The sequence below is a fragment of the Centruroides sculpturatus genome, unplaced genomic scaffold (genome assembly GCF_000671375.1).
Source record: "Centruroides sculpturatus isolate CEXI.00-Female unplaced genomic scaffold, Cexi_2.0 scaffold81, whole genome shotgun sequence".
NCBI classification, from domain to species: Eukaryota; Metazoa; Arthropoda; class Arachnida; order Scorpiones; family Buthidae; genus Centruroides; species Centruroides sculpturatus.
The window spans coordinates 766,816-780,609 of NW_019384371.1; the positions used below are offsets into that span (position 1 = coordinate 766,816).

Sequence of the window (13,794 nt, forward strand, 5' to 3'; positions counted from 1 at the left end):
ATAATATTATTATTATAATGATTATATAATAATTATATAATAAAATTAATGTATAACTTTTTAAAAGTAGTGTTTATTTTTATTTCAAGATTTAATTTTATGATACAAAGTAATAATAATTTAAAATGATTTATTAAATATCACAATAAACTATTTTTTTATGAAAATAATGAAAAGTTAAAATTAGTTAATAGTTAGTTAAAATTTGAAATATTTACTCAATTACTTTAATCCAATTTTCACAAAGAAATATACAAATAAAGAGTTTTTTTGTGTTTACAGAATTAAGAAAAAATTCATGATTATTTGTAATTTTATCAAAATATTGATTAATCTTAGCAAAAAAGAAAAATTAAAAATAAATATTATTTGTTAACTTATAATTATGATATAGTTTAAAGTAATTTAATTATATATATCTAAAATAATTTCATTTTTTATTCTAGGCAATTGCATTACCTCCACTTGCAAGGTGGCCATATCAATATGGCTGGACATTCAGCACGTGGTTTAGGCTAGATCCAATCAACAGTGTAAATATTGAAAGGGAGAAACCTTATCTTTTTTGGTAAGTATGATTTTTTGTTTTATTTAAAATATTGATAAAGTTAGAAGAAAGATTATAATAAATAATTCTGATGAGATTAAATTTATAAGTATAAAATATAATTTATTTAAAGTTAAAATAAATTAACACACAAAAATATAAATACGACTTTTTAACAAAGTTAAAACTTTGTGTCTGTCCTCCTTTTCGCCATTTTCACCATCAGCAATCCTTTAAAAAGTTCACAAAATTACGGAGACAACCTTCCGTTTGAAGCTACTACCTCCGCAACAAAATGTAAAAATAGGTAAAACATCCTCTGGTGTTCTTGCCACATTCACAATAATACATTTTAAGTAAAAATAAATTATATTTTCTATTCTTTAGCAATTTTGTAATGTTATCGCATAGAGATTTGAAAGAAGTTTCATAAATGTTCGACTAAATTTTACTGGCTTATAGAGGGGAAAACCTAAATAAAAAAAGTTGGTCTGTTTGTCATATAAAACTTAATTAGCAAGTTATTAAGCATCAAAGTGTATTGACATCATTTTCATTTATTGAAAATCTAGTTATATAATATACCAGTAATTAAATTTATTTACTGACCATAATTTCTTTATTAAACAGTTCATTTTCCCAAGAATCTGGGGAAATGAACTGTTTAATAAACAATAAACACATCAAATAGTCAGGTACCTGGCTATTTGAATGTGTTTGATAAATAATAATACAGTAGAGCATCGATTATCTGACTCAATTGGGGACTGGGGTTGGTCGGATAACTGAAAAAATGGATAACAGAAAAGTATGGAAAAATACATTATTAGTATAGTGTATTAGTATATCACTATTAACCAGGGCTGTGGAGTCGGAGTCATGGAGTTTTAGTGTTTGAGTTGGAGTTGGATTGGTAAGGAAAAGTCGGAGTTGGAATCGGCAGATTTTTACACGACTCCACAGCCCTGCTATTAACCTATTTCGCGTTGAATTTTCATCAATGTTAAGCCTAACAAAATTTTTTAAAATAATAATCATCGTTATTGTATCGTTAAAAATTATTTTAAAATTATTTTATTGCTGAAAAAACAAACAACCACTCATAATTAGAAAATTAAGCCTCATTTAAATACTGGCCTCCCTTTCATGGTCGACTCAGTGTTGCCAGCTAAAACACAGAAAAATTTAACAAAAATAATATTAAAGTAGCCAAGACATAGCCAAATATTGTAGTGCCACATCACTAGCGGACATTTGAATTTGCTGACTAGAACGCAGTCGGTTAACTGATGTGATGGTTGATCGCGGGTCGGATAATCGATGCTCTACTGTAATTCCATGGCAGTCCAGCATGGATGCTCACAGGGGGCATTTTGAGCACTTTCTATGATTTCACAAGCTTGAATTTAATAAATAAAATTTTTTCAAAATCAGGGATTAAGTAAAAAATGAGTTGATTGGATCTAGCCTAAACTACATGCTGAATGTCCAGCTATATTGATATGGCCACCTTCCAAGTGGTAATGCCTAAAATAAAAAATGAAATTATTTTAGACATATATAATTAAATAAATTACTTTAAATTATATCATAATTATAAGTTAATAAATTATGATTAATACGACAATTTGATTTAGTATACATTACATAGTTATGATTATTACAGAAATGTGGGTAGCCTGAGGTAGGACGAAGTCATACCTCTTTTTGATAGGCAACAGTTTGGTGAGAACCGCCCACTTGTCAGTGGATGGCTTATTTATGGTTGTTCTATACCAAAAAGTCGGGATTCTTTTGTCAGGTCGAATGGAGGAGGTGAGAGGGGTCGTTGGTAAGACGTTGGCGATACTCGAATTAAAGACACCAATTAACAACAAAACAAGGATTTATTTAGACGATAACATTACTAACATAAATACATTGAGCTTATCTCGAGCGGACATGCAGAAGTGGAGGGAAACACGCCGAGAGAGAGTTTACATTAATGGGTATCATACCTCTATGAGGAGGGGATTGGACGGTCGGACGTTTTCTAACCGGATTGGACAAGTTGTCTTGAGGAACGGACAGCAGCGATGAGGATTGGCACAGGGTTTCGGCGATCACGAACAGTGATGACGGACCCCTTTTTCTCGTCGTCGCCCCTCTTTTATACCTTTTGTCACGTTACTGGGTTTTGCCAATTGCCGATTTTTAGGATAAGTTCCTCATGAATCATTTTTCGGGTTCCTGAGAGATAGGAAACGGCTCCATGGGAAGGAAATGTGTATATCCTTTTTCATAAAATTTTGAAAAATGAAGTTTTTCTTTGTTTAACTTTAATAAAGATATTTAATTTAATTTGAGCTTCTTTATTTAATTTTTTTTTATTCGGTCCAACCCTCACAGAAATGATGTCACAACATTTTGATGTTTAATAACTCACTAATTAAGCTTCAGATAAAAAAAACAGTCCTTGACTTTTTTATTCAGGTTTCTCCCTCTGAGTCTGAATTTGGCCAAACATTTCTGAAACATGCTATATATCGGCTTTGGTTTCAGATAGAAGCAATTATTGAACCTAAATAGTTTAAGATGAAGCAGAACTAAAATTTTAGAATAATTTTCATTTTAGAATAGAATTGTAAATAAAATTATTTTTATTTCTTCTATGAATTGTATTATTATTGAAGTAATCATAATTAAATAGAATTATGCCAGAGAGTTAATTTCTGTTTTCATTTGAATGTTGCAATTAAATGTTAAGAACATTTTCAACATTATAAATAGCATATACAAGAATATTTTAGTCAGAATATGCAGAAAAATAGCAATCATTTTTCAGGTGTTTCATTTGTAAGACTAATTTGGATAATTTAGACCCTCTTCTAAAATTTTAATCTAGTATTGGATTTAAATCATCTGAATATTTTTAAAAAGAAATAAAATAAGCATTCTGAAGATTGGTTTTATGATTAAATCCTCTAAAGATGAACTACTATGGTCTATAAGTTCTTATGCTGTAACTGCTGAGTTTCTTCATATTCTGACACCGAAAAAAATCAAGTTTGTTAATTAAAAATTATATACTAAAAAACTGCTATGTCAATAAGTTGGGCTATAACAAGGCTAAATTAATAACTAGATGCTATATAAAGCTGTTTGTTTGTAGGTAGGAGAGCTATGTTGTCATTAATGATAAATTTAATAATTAGAAATAAATTTAATTTTTTGGTAAGTATGATTTTTTTTATGTAGAGTTTAAATGTAGAATATTATGGAAGAAAAGATTGGTCTGGAACAGAAGTCATAACTCCTGCTTACCATGTGGATGTGCTGCCAGTTATGCTACCCAGATTCTTGTTCAATCTCCACTTTCAAAGCTATTAATTACTTAACAAATTTTAGATATAACCATATTAGTCACTCAGTGCTGAATGGAGACAATTTTAGCACTTATGGCTCTCTCTCAGCCAACTTAGGTTTTTACTCATTGTGGTGGGTGTGTGTGTGTATATAATATCATAAACATCAAACTGATTAATTTGATATGGACTGCCAAACAAACTGTCAGTGATTGGCAATTGACTGTAGGTTTATGATTAGACTGTTATGTTATGCACATGATACATGGATAAAAGTATAAGTCAGCTGACAACCAAGGAAGGCCTTGGGCACTAAATTCATCCCTAGTCAATGCTATGAGTATGGTTATATCTAAAATTTGTTAAGTAATTAATAGTTCTGGAAGTGAACATCAGACAAGTCTGGGAGTGTAACTGACAATGCATTTACATGGTAAATAGGAGTTGCAAGTTTGCATTATGTTCTGGATTGATCTTTTCTTTCAGAATATTCAAAATTTAAATTAAAAATTAAATTTATTTTTAATTATTAAATTTATCATTAGATCACAGCCTAACTGCCTTATATATAGCCAAATTGTTTTATATCTAGTCATTAAATTATCCTTGTTATAGCCTGATTTATAAGCCAGCAGTTAATTTGCATTACCAATGGAATTGGGTTCATGATTACATTATTATATAAAAATATTGATATGCAAAAATTAAATGTTTTTTGCATCTTAAAATGTGGATTTTTATTCAATAATGCTAAATGTGATAACATATCATATACAACCTCTAAAAATAAAAATTATTTGTGACAAAAGTTTCTTATATGCTTGCATATGATGCAAGCATATAAGAAGAGTGTTTGTTTGAACAATGCTTGTTTGAGCAATTTATTAATTTGGTCAATAAAAATGTCTTTGATTGGATTGGTGAATTTGTTACAGTTAACTTATTTTTAATTTTAGCTTATCCATTATGTTAATAATAAGAAAATTTTAACAAAAATGCATTATGAATACTATAAAGTAATTTATATACAGTATTCCTTATTATATTGCACGAGTAGGGAGACAAATCAAATGAGCAATATAACTGATGTATTTATCTGATGTATTTATCTATTATTGGTTAAAGCACTTGTATATTTAAATGAATGTTATGACAAGGTGCAATATAATGAAGGAGCTACATATAACTTTTCTTATATCTTTTATATATAATTACATTTAATTACATATCACTGTTTTATTTGTTGATTAAAAGGTCTTTTTTATGATTCTTTTCTAGTTTTCGTACTAGTAAAGGTGTAGGATATTCAGCTCATTTTGTTGGTAATTGTTTAGTATTTACATCCATGAAAGTCAAAGGAAAAGGATATCAGCATTGTGTAAAATATGAATTTCAACCTCGAAAAGTAAGTAAATATATAATTTAGGTTTTTCATAATAATTGTTAATTTGTTACTTATATTTTCTATATTAAAATAGACATTGCAAAATATTTAACTAAGTATAAGATTATTCAAAATGATTTATCCAATTTCAAATGAGGATAATTCTGTACATATCAATCATGAATTAACAAAGCATACACCAAATGAAACAGAAGATTTCTTAGTTTTAAAAGATTGCTTTGTGATAGACAGTGTACAAGAAAATGATGATTGATGCAGCACTAATCACTCTGTAATTGTTAAATGATAACTATATTTTTGAATTTAAAATAAGATGAATCATTTTGAATAATCCTTAATTTTTTTTTTTTTATAATATACATAAATAAAATTTTAACNGAAAACAAAAAAAACAAAAACAAAAAAAACAAACTCTAGCTGGCTTCCAAATCACTCGAGAGACCTCAAAAAATTGTCCAGCCATCTTTGTCTCTCTGCTTTTAAGGGGATTGTCCAGTCCAATCCAGAGCAGGGTCAGTAACTTGCATTCAGGTCTGCCTCAGATGAAATGCCCATAATACGTCCTGCTATGCTGACCCCCTCTGGAAAAACTGAACCGCCTGAGCAAAAGACAAAATCTTTAGGCCAACCATTAGGCCTATACGACATTAGTGTATGTAGTGCCTACATATTTTCAGAAGATTACTAAAATATACCAAAAATTGCTAAATTCCTTATCTGTTGTTGTCCCAATTAAGTGATTAAATTATGTATTAATTTATTAGTTTGGTTTCCGTTCTTTGAGATTCGACCCAATTAACTGGAATTGACTGTATTAAATATTAATTTAATTATAATTAATTAATGTATCGTGTACATGCAAGGAAGAGGAGTCCCCATGGGTAGTCCGGTCTTTGGGAACTTATGCGAGATGGTGATTAGGCTACTCGAAGCTAAGGTCCTCCCACACCACCTGCACAACATCATTTTATATAAGAGATATGTCGACGATATCATCATATTGTGGAAAGAAATACCAGACATCAAGGCTTTTGTCGACACAATGAATGATAACACATATGGATTAACCATAGAAATAGAACAAGTGCATCAGATGAATGTACACTTCCTAGATATTGACATCAAGGTAGAAGAGTCTGTAATCCACACTGCAGTGTACCGAAAGTTAGGAACAAAGGGCATATACATTCCAGTAGGGTCATGTGACCCACCACAATATAAAGTTGCATTATTTAAAGCCCTAATTAAGAGAGCACATATGCACTCTTCTACTGAGCAAGCCCTACAGTCAGAGCTAAGGCTTACACATTGAATAGCCACTGAGCACGGATACAGCAAGCTCATATGCAGGTTAATGCATGGATATCAAAACTTAGCTCAAGACCTACCACAAAGGAGGAACGACAAGATATGGATAAGATCATTCCAGTCAGTTATAATCCATATATTAGAGGGCTATGTGGCAAGATAGCTAAAAAGAACTGCATACGTATCGCCTACAGAAGATGCGCTTTGATATTTAACATCCTAACCAATGGAAAAGATCAACCAGATAAGGATAAGCTGTCAGGGTCTACAGCATACTGATTATAGATCGCAGATGCAATAGACATCTTCTGTATGTGGGTTCCACCAAATGATCCTTAGAGGTTAGACTGAAAGAACACACTGCAGATATTCAGAAACAAAGGAACACGACGGCTCTGGCAATTTATGCTTCCGATCCAAATATAGATACCGAATTTAAAAAAGCCAGAATTATCCACACCACACGGCACATACACGATATCAAATGATTGGAGGCAGCCAGCATATACTTAGCTAACCTTAAGGATAATAAATGCATCAATTATAAAGAAGAGATTACGCTATCAGTAGCGTGGCTAGCACTTATGAACAGTAATTTATGATAGCCGTTTTGGAATCGACTGCGCATGACTAATAATGACGTAAACAGGAAACGTGCATTCGAACATACATATTTTAAAGTTTTATGAGTGGCATTTCCATCAGAGATTCAAAAATACCTGAAGAAGAACCGTCGTTAGGTTCGAAAATGTTAGTAAAGAGTTATTTTTGTTCATTAAAGAGCTATTTTGGTTCGTTATGAGTTAGTAGAAGAAGGAGAATGCACTGGTAACAGGTTAGAAAGAGTTTTTATTAGTATTCTCCGGTGTTGGGATGAAAATGTGTATTATAAAAATAATTTGTGAACTGGATTTCACTATTTGTATTTTTTATAGAAAAGATATTGTCATAGTAGTACAGGAAAGTTTTTTTTTTATAATCTAGAAAAAACTGACAATATTTAGTTACTACATAAACACGTAAAAAGAGTTATTAAACATTGCATTATGATGGATTTACAGATCTGTAACAAATCATTACTTGATAGTTATTATGAAAAACCTTTTTGAGAAATTTTCATATGAGATAATGGCCATATTTTACTATTACAAGTTATTGAATTCAATAATGCATTGTTGAATGTTAACATTTCCATTTATGTTTTATTTGGCAATGATTGAAACAAGAATCTTGCAAGTGATATCAAAGCAAAGAACAACTGACTATAAAATAAAAATTTTGATTAGTCAGATTTAGCTGTTTTATGAGATAACTTTCTAATTTTTGAATCTTTTATCCAATATATACTCAATATATCTGTGAGACCTGAAAGGCCCCTGGGTCTAAATCAGTAATTTTATTAATAATGTTAATATTTTGTTATAAAATATTCTTTCGTTTGGATGAGAAAAATGACGTTTTAGAGTGGGAAAAATAGATAACAGATGTTACTTCCTTTCACAGAAGTTAGTACATCCTCTGTTTTTCCCTTATCTGCAAAAACTCTCGCTTTGATGGGAAATGTTTACCCCTCACATATCCCCCTTTCCATCCGTTCTCATGGAGGTATCTTTGCATGATGATTGGTCGCCAATCGTGACATATAGAGGAAATTTGTCAGAATTCGGGGAGTTCATCGACAGAGCTGGAAGTATCCGAACTCCACATGTTTTCCTCCAGATGACCAACACTCTTAGACGAGTCACATAGAATAATTCCAGAGTTAGCACTTAGAAGTTATACTTTGATTTTGTGCACACATCGATCTCCCATGGAAAGAAGTAAATGAACTTTATCTCCAAAGTGTCCTTTGCCTACAGAGAGGAAGACGAATGACAACTAAAACAGGTTGTATGTTTCTAACGATTTTGTGAGCTCTCTCTCTCGATCGCGAATCGGGTATAGTATAAGTCCATATATCTTTCGACAAGTATCTTGGTTGTGGTAGTTATATCATTTCTTCATTTAATAATTTGTATTAGTTTTTATTTTCTTATGTCTTATTAAATTTATTGACTCTTAATTTGTGTCTGAATCAGATCTCATACGCGTGTTTGTCTGCGGAATTAAATTGACAAACTGGTGTCGGGAACCTGACTTTGGGATAGAGACTTTACAGTCTTCAATCCTCCTTAAGCCTAAATATTACAGCCCTCCCGGTCAAACAAATCTTGACCTAGGATCGGATCTCTCGATTTGAAACTTTGGAGACAGATTTCAGATAATCTGTGCCGATTAAGTGGTACGAACAATCCCTAGTGGAATAGAGTACCCCCGGCTACTCTCACATATCCAAACTGCAATATAGAAATAAGCTGGCTACTAAACTTTTCTAATATTAGAGTTTTTATTTAATTGCACTATTATATTTATTTCTGTTTATAAAATCCTGGTTATCATTTTGAATTTTTGAACAAATGAATACCAGTTTTTCTACAAATGTTAGAAAAACTATTATTAACATTTGTAAAAAAACTGTAAAATTATGTGTAAGAACACTGATTGGGGGGAATTTTATTCCCTACTGTCGGGATGGTCTAAGGTCTACGTATATGTGAGTGGCGGTTTTGAAAGGCAGCAAAAGACAAGTGTTTCACAAAGAAACCGTTTATTTTTGACAAATATGCTTACATAGAATTATCAAGATCCTGGGGTTCAGAGTCCTATGAGTTGTCTTCGGAGGTTTCTTTCCTTTCATTCTGGTCCAACACTGACAGGGCCTTGGGGCGGCAACACTTCAATGTTTGTAATTGGGAGATTCAGCACAAAAAAGATGAATGGACGTACGATAAGCGGAGAGGGAACGAACACCACTGGTAGACCAGAGGAGGCCACCATTTGTCCTTGAAATTGGTGTTTTTATTCTTTTTTTTTTATATTGGCTTTTTGCTAATTGGACAGACATTACATCATCGTCTTCTAATTGGTCTTCCACCTGGCTCCAGGTGTAAATGGAGCTTTGCATAGTTCACGGGAAAGGTCGACTGGAGATGGTTTATCCGACACCATCTTTTCGACCCTGATTGCGCTTAATTGTTGACTATGACACCTACGCTCATTTTGATATTTTTTCTAGTTTTGTGTTATTTTCTAAACTGCATCTTAACTTTTAATATTTTAAATTTTCTTCTTTTGTTTTCTAAAATTTTGTATTTCCTGTTATTCTTTATGAGTGTCGACGTCAAAGTCTGGTGTCGCCAATTTGACACTTACATAATTTGTTTTCTTGACGATTGAACTTAACAAATTTTTTATATATTCTTTCCTTTTGGGGGGGCTATGTCCAGGGCCTCACATATGTACAATCAAAAAGATAAAACCAAAACAGTTATTTTCATAGAATTTCTGATTAGATCCTCTATATCTGGAAATAAAAAATCCAATTCAGTAAGCAGTGACCAATATAAAGCATTAATTTTTGTTCTTAAACATTATTTTTGTATAAATAACAACCAACCTAGTACATTAGAGTTTGTTTGGAAACATTATTTTTGTGATTTGTTCTGTAATATTAAAGTAAATATATTAAAATTTATCCAATTGTAATATATACAATAATAAAGGATTTGAGAAGGAATATAAATTATTTTCTTTTGCAGTGGTATATGGTTGCAATAGTGTATATATATAATCGTTGGAGTAAGAGTGAAATCAAATGTTTTGTAAATGGACAATTGGCTTCTTCTACAGAAATGAGTTGGTTAGTTAATACAAATGATGTAAGTAAATTTTTAAAATATAATATAAATATAAAATAAATTTTAATGTTATTTAATGTTTTTAAATGGCTTCTTCAAACATTGTTTTACAAAGCAATGATATTAAATTAATTATTTTTAAATTTATGATTTAGTTTGAAATCCAGAAAATGATTTTTTAAAGAATTTAAAAATGTTTAAGTAAGCAAAACTGAAATAATAATACATAAAACATATTTATTTCACTTTTAATGAATTTTTCAATTAAATGTTATCATTAATTATTAATAAAATTTTAAAAATGATTAATTTTATTTTATGAAATATTTAATGCCAATTGAAAAATTTTGATTTAATCATTAGTTTAATATTGAAATGTGAAATTATTAATATAGAGAAGGGTGGCTTTAACAGGAATACTACATTAGCTTAAAATTAATTAAATTTATTAATTATTAATATAGGTTAACTGTATTGTGTTACCATACATATATGATGGAAAGTCACTTCATACTTCAACAATATTTATTCATATCTATTTTTCAAATGCATTTCAAGTTAATAGTCTTCATTAGCTAAAACAGATAAGAAAATAAAGATTTAAAAATGTACATTTATACTTTTTATTAAAACTTAACATTAATAACACCAGATAAAAACTGGAACCATTATATTCTGATATATAAAAAAAATGCTTAATTCTGGGAATCAAAGATTTTTTTGAAGAAATGTTCTTATTCTCATTGCAGATCATCGTTAGTTTATATCTGTGTTCAAATAAAGAATGGCAGTTACAAATACGTTGGATCAAACAAGGGTTCAAAATGAAATATGGATTGCTGTATTTCTGTTGAAAAGTTAATGTGTGTTAATAAATTAATAATAAAAGTTAATGATTATACTGAAAATAAATAATAAATATAAGAAACTTTTATGAATAATAGAGAAAAAATCAGTCCATAAGAAAAAATAACAATGGTTTACAATAGTTACACATGTAGAAAATATTGGTGAAACTAGAAGAAAATTAAAGATAAGATTAAGAAACAGCAGNTGATTATACCGAAAATAGATAATAAATATAAGAAACTTTTATGAATAATAGAGAAAAAATCAGTCCATAAGAAAAAATAACAATGGTTTACAATAGTTACACATGTAGAAAATATTGGTGAAACTAGAAGAAAATTAAAGATAAGATTAAGAAACAGCAGAAAAGAACAACAAGAAATAGCTATCATATTAAGTTACATTGTCACTAATTTTTTTAACATGTAAATTAGTTTGTGAAATAATCAGTCCATAAAGATATTAGTGAATGAAGATAATATTATTAAAAGAAAGTTGAAACAATTGAACTTTTTTGAATTTTTCTCTTTTCAATTTGGAAAAAGGATTGGAAGCTTGGGAGAGATATTTGAAAATATTTATTTGTTATTACATGTTAGGCTTCTTTAGCTAATGAGTTAATCATAACTTTTGATTAAAATGATACATTATGCAAAAATTTTTCCCATATAAACAAAGATACCACAGAAAGTTTTTGTAATAGTTTAATATGACAAAGTTTAATAATTGTAAGTAATTTGTCATATTGACAAAATAAAATTGAAAAAAATTAAATATTCTTGCATGTAGTAAAAATTTAATTTAAAAATTTGCATTTATGAAAAAACTATTTAAAGTTTTAATAGTTTTTCATATTGGGTAATTTTATAACAATTTAACTGTAAACAAATATTTTGCATAATTAACTTAATCATATATTAAAAAAAATTTTTAAATAATTTTTTTAAGCTTTTATTGTCATGTTTGAAGCATTGCAACTGTAAATTATAATAAAATACAATACAATAAATGTTTATAACAAGTTTTATTTCAAGAATATTTTGACTTATCTTATGCATATATTAATTAATACAGAAGATAAACAATGTAAAATTATTTGAGATAATATATAAATATAAATGTTTCTATAAAAATTGCTTGACATTATTTTAATAAATGAATGTAGCAATCATTATTAAATATGTAACAGCTTATTTTATATAAAATTTTTTATTAATAAATAAAATTAATTTTTATAAAATATAAGGTAGATTCAGTAAATAAGACAATAAACCAGCTTTATAGTGTAAGGATTTATTCAAATAAAATTATTATTATCTGTAATATTACATAGACAGTTCAAATACACGGCTTGAACTAGCATATCTTTTAACATAATATTTCCTTGTTCAGAACTTTATTAAATATGACTGAGCATCAAACCCAGTATAAAAGAAATTGCTGTTAAGTTCATTTTGCACTAGGAATTTAGTGCTTCCTATACTTGGTCGTTAATTTACCCTTTCAAATGTTTTGCAATGAACAAATAAATCTTATTGTGAGATCAGTAGTATGAGGTGGGTGGTTTAGTATTTCTCATCTGAAGCACATTAAATCTTTAGACATGCAGTCGATTCTGTGCAGAATATTGTGGAGCACACTAGTAATTACTGTGATTCTCTAGCTGAAAAAAATCATCAAGATTATTTTTTTTTATAGTTTTATAAGTTTAAGACTGTTACCTAGATCTTTGCTGATGGAGTTATTTTAAGTTTTTGTGAGACAAAATGAAAGATGTTTTTTGTATCATGGATGATAATCTTAAATTATGGTGTCACATGATGCACTTATGTTTCATATCTATAAGTTATGCAATGCAGAAAATACATGTTTTTTTGTCATAATATCATATACATGAGACAAAATTCCATTCTTGTGAATTTAAGTTCAGGATATTGAAAAAATACTGTGTAGAGTTGTTTCAGTATCCATATACAAAAATCTTGAAACCTGAACAGTGGTACCTCAGGATACAAAATTAATCCGTTCCGAAACTGAGATCATATCATGAAAATGTTGTAAGGTGAATCATTTTTCCCCCATACGATTACATGTATTTCCCCCATACGATTACATGTAAAACCAAATAATTTGTTCCAACACAAAAAACACACTCAAATTAAAGCTAAGTAGTACATAAAAAAAATAACTATAGTAAGGAAAACACTGAAAAATGCATTTTGTAGTTGTAAATGTATAAATAACCAAAATAGAATAATAATTGTTTAAAAAAATGTAGTTTTATTTGCACTTTACCTTTGAGGATAGACGACATTGGAGGTGTAAACTGGTGGCGGAAGAGAGGGAGAAGGGAAGTGATACTAAAACTTATTGTTATATTATGTTATGTAAGTTAACTTAAAAATAACTTAGAAAAGATAAAAAATTTAGTGTTGTTTTATATTTTCTTTTTTTTTTTATTTTTATTCACTGCTTTTTGCTTTCTTTCCTTCACTTCTACCAGCACGTTCACTGGATAGAGGTCGCTTGGTAAAATATCTATCCAGAGGTTTGGCTTTGCCTACTTTTTAAAATGTTTCTAAAATGACTTAGGCAAATGTCATT

At 29.3% G+C, this 13,794-nt stretch overlaps 1 protein-coding gene across 1 annotated transcript in view; it reads left to right on the forward strand.

Annotated features, from left to right (window-relative positions):
- The window catches only part of LOC111614894 (neurobeachin-like), a 278,182-nt gene that overhangs the window by 44,447 nt on the left and 219,941 nt on the right, over positions 1-13,794 (forward strand). The window contains exons 6-8 of the mRNA XM_023356276.1: positions 447-568; positions 5,170-5,296; positions 10,243-10,362. Of these exons, the coding sequence (XP_023212044.1) occupies positions 447-568; positions 5,170-5,296; positions 10,243-10,362 (369 nt within the window). The remainder of the gene's footprint in view (positions 1-446; positions 569-5,169; positions 5,297-10,242; positions 10,363-13,794) is intronic.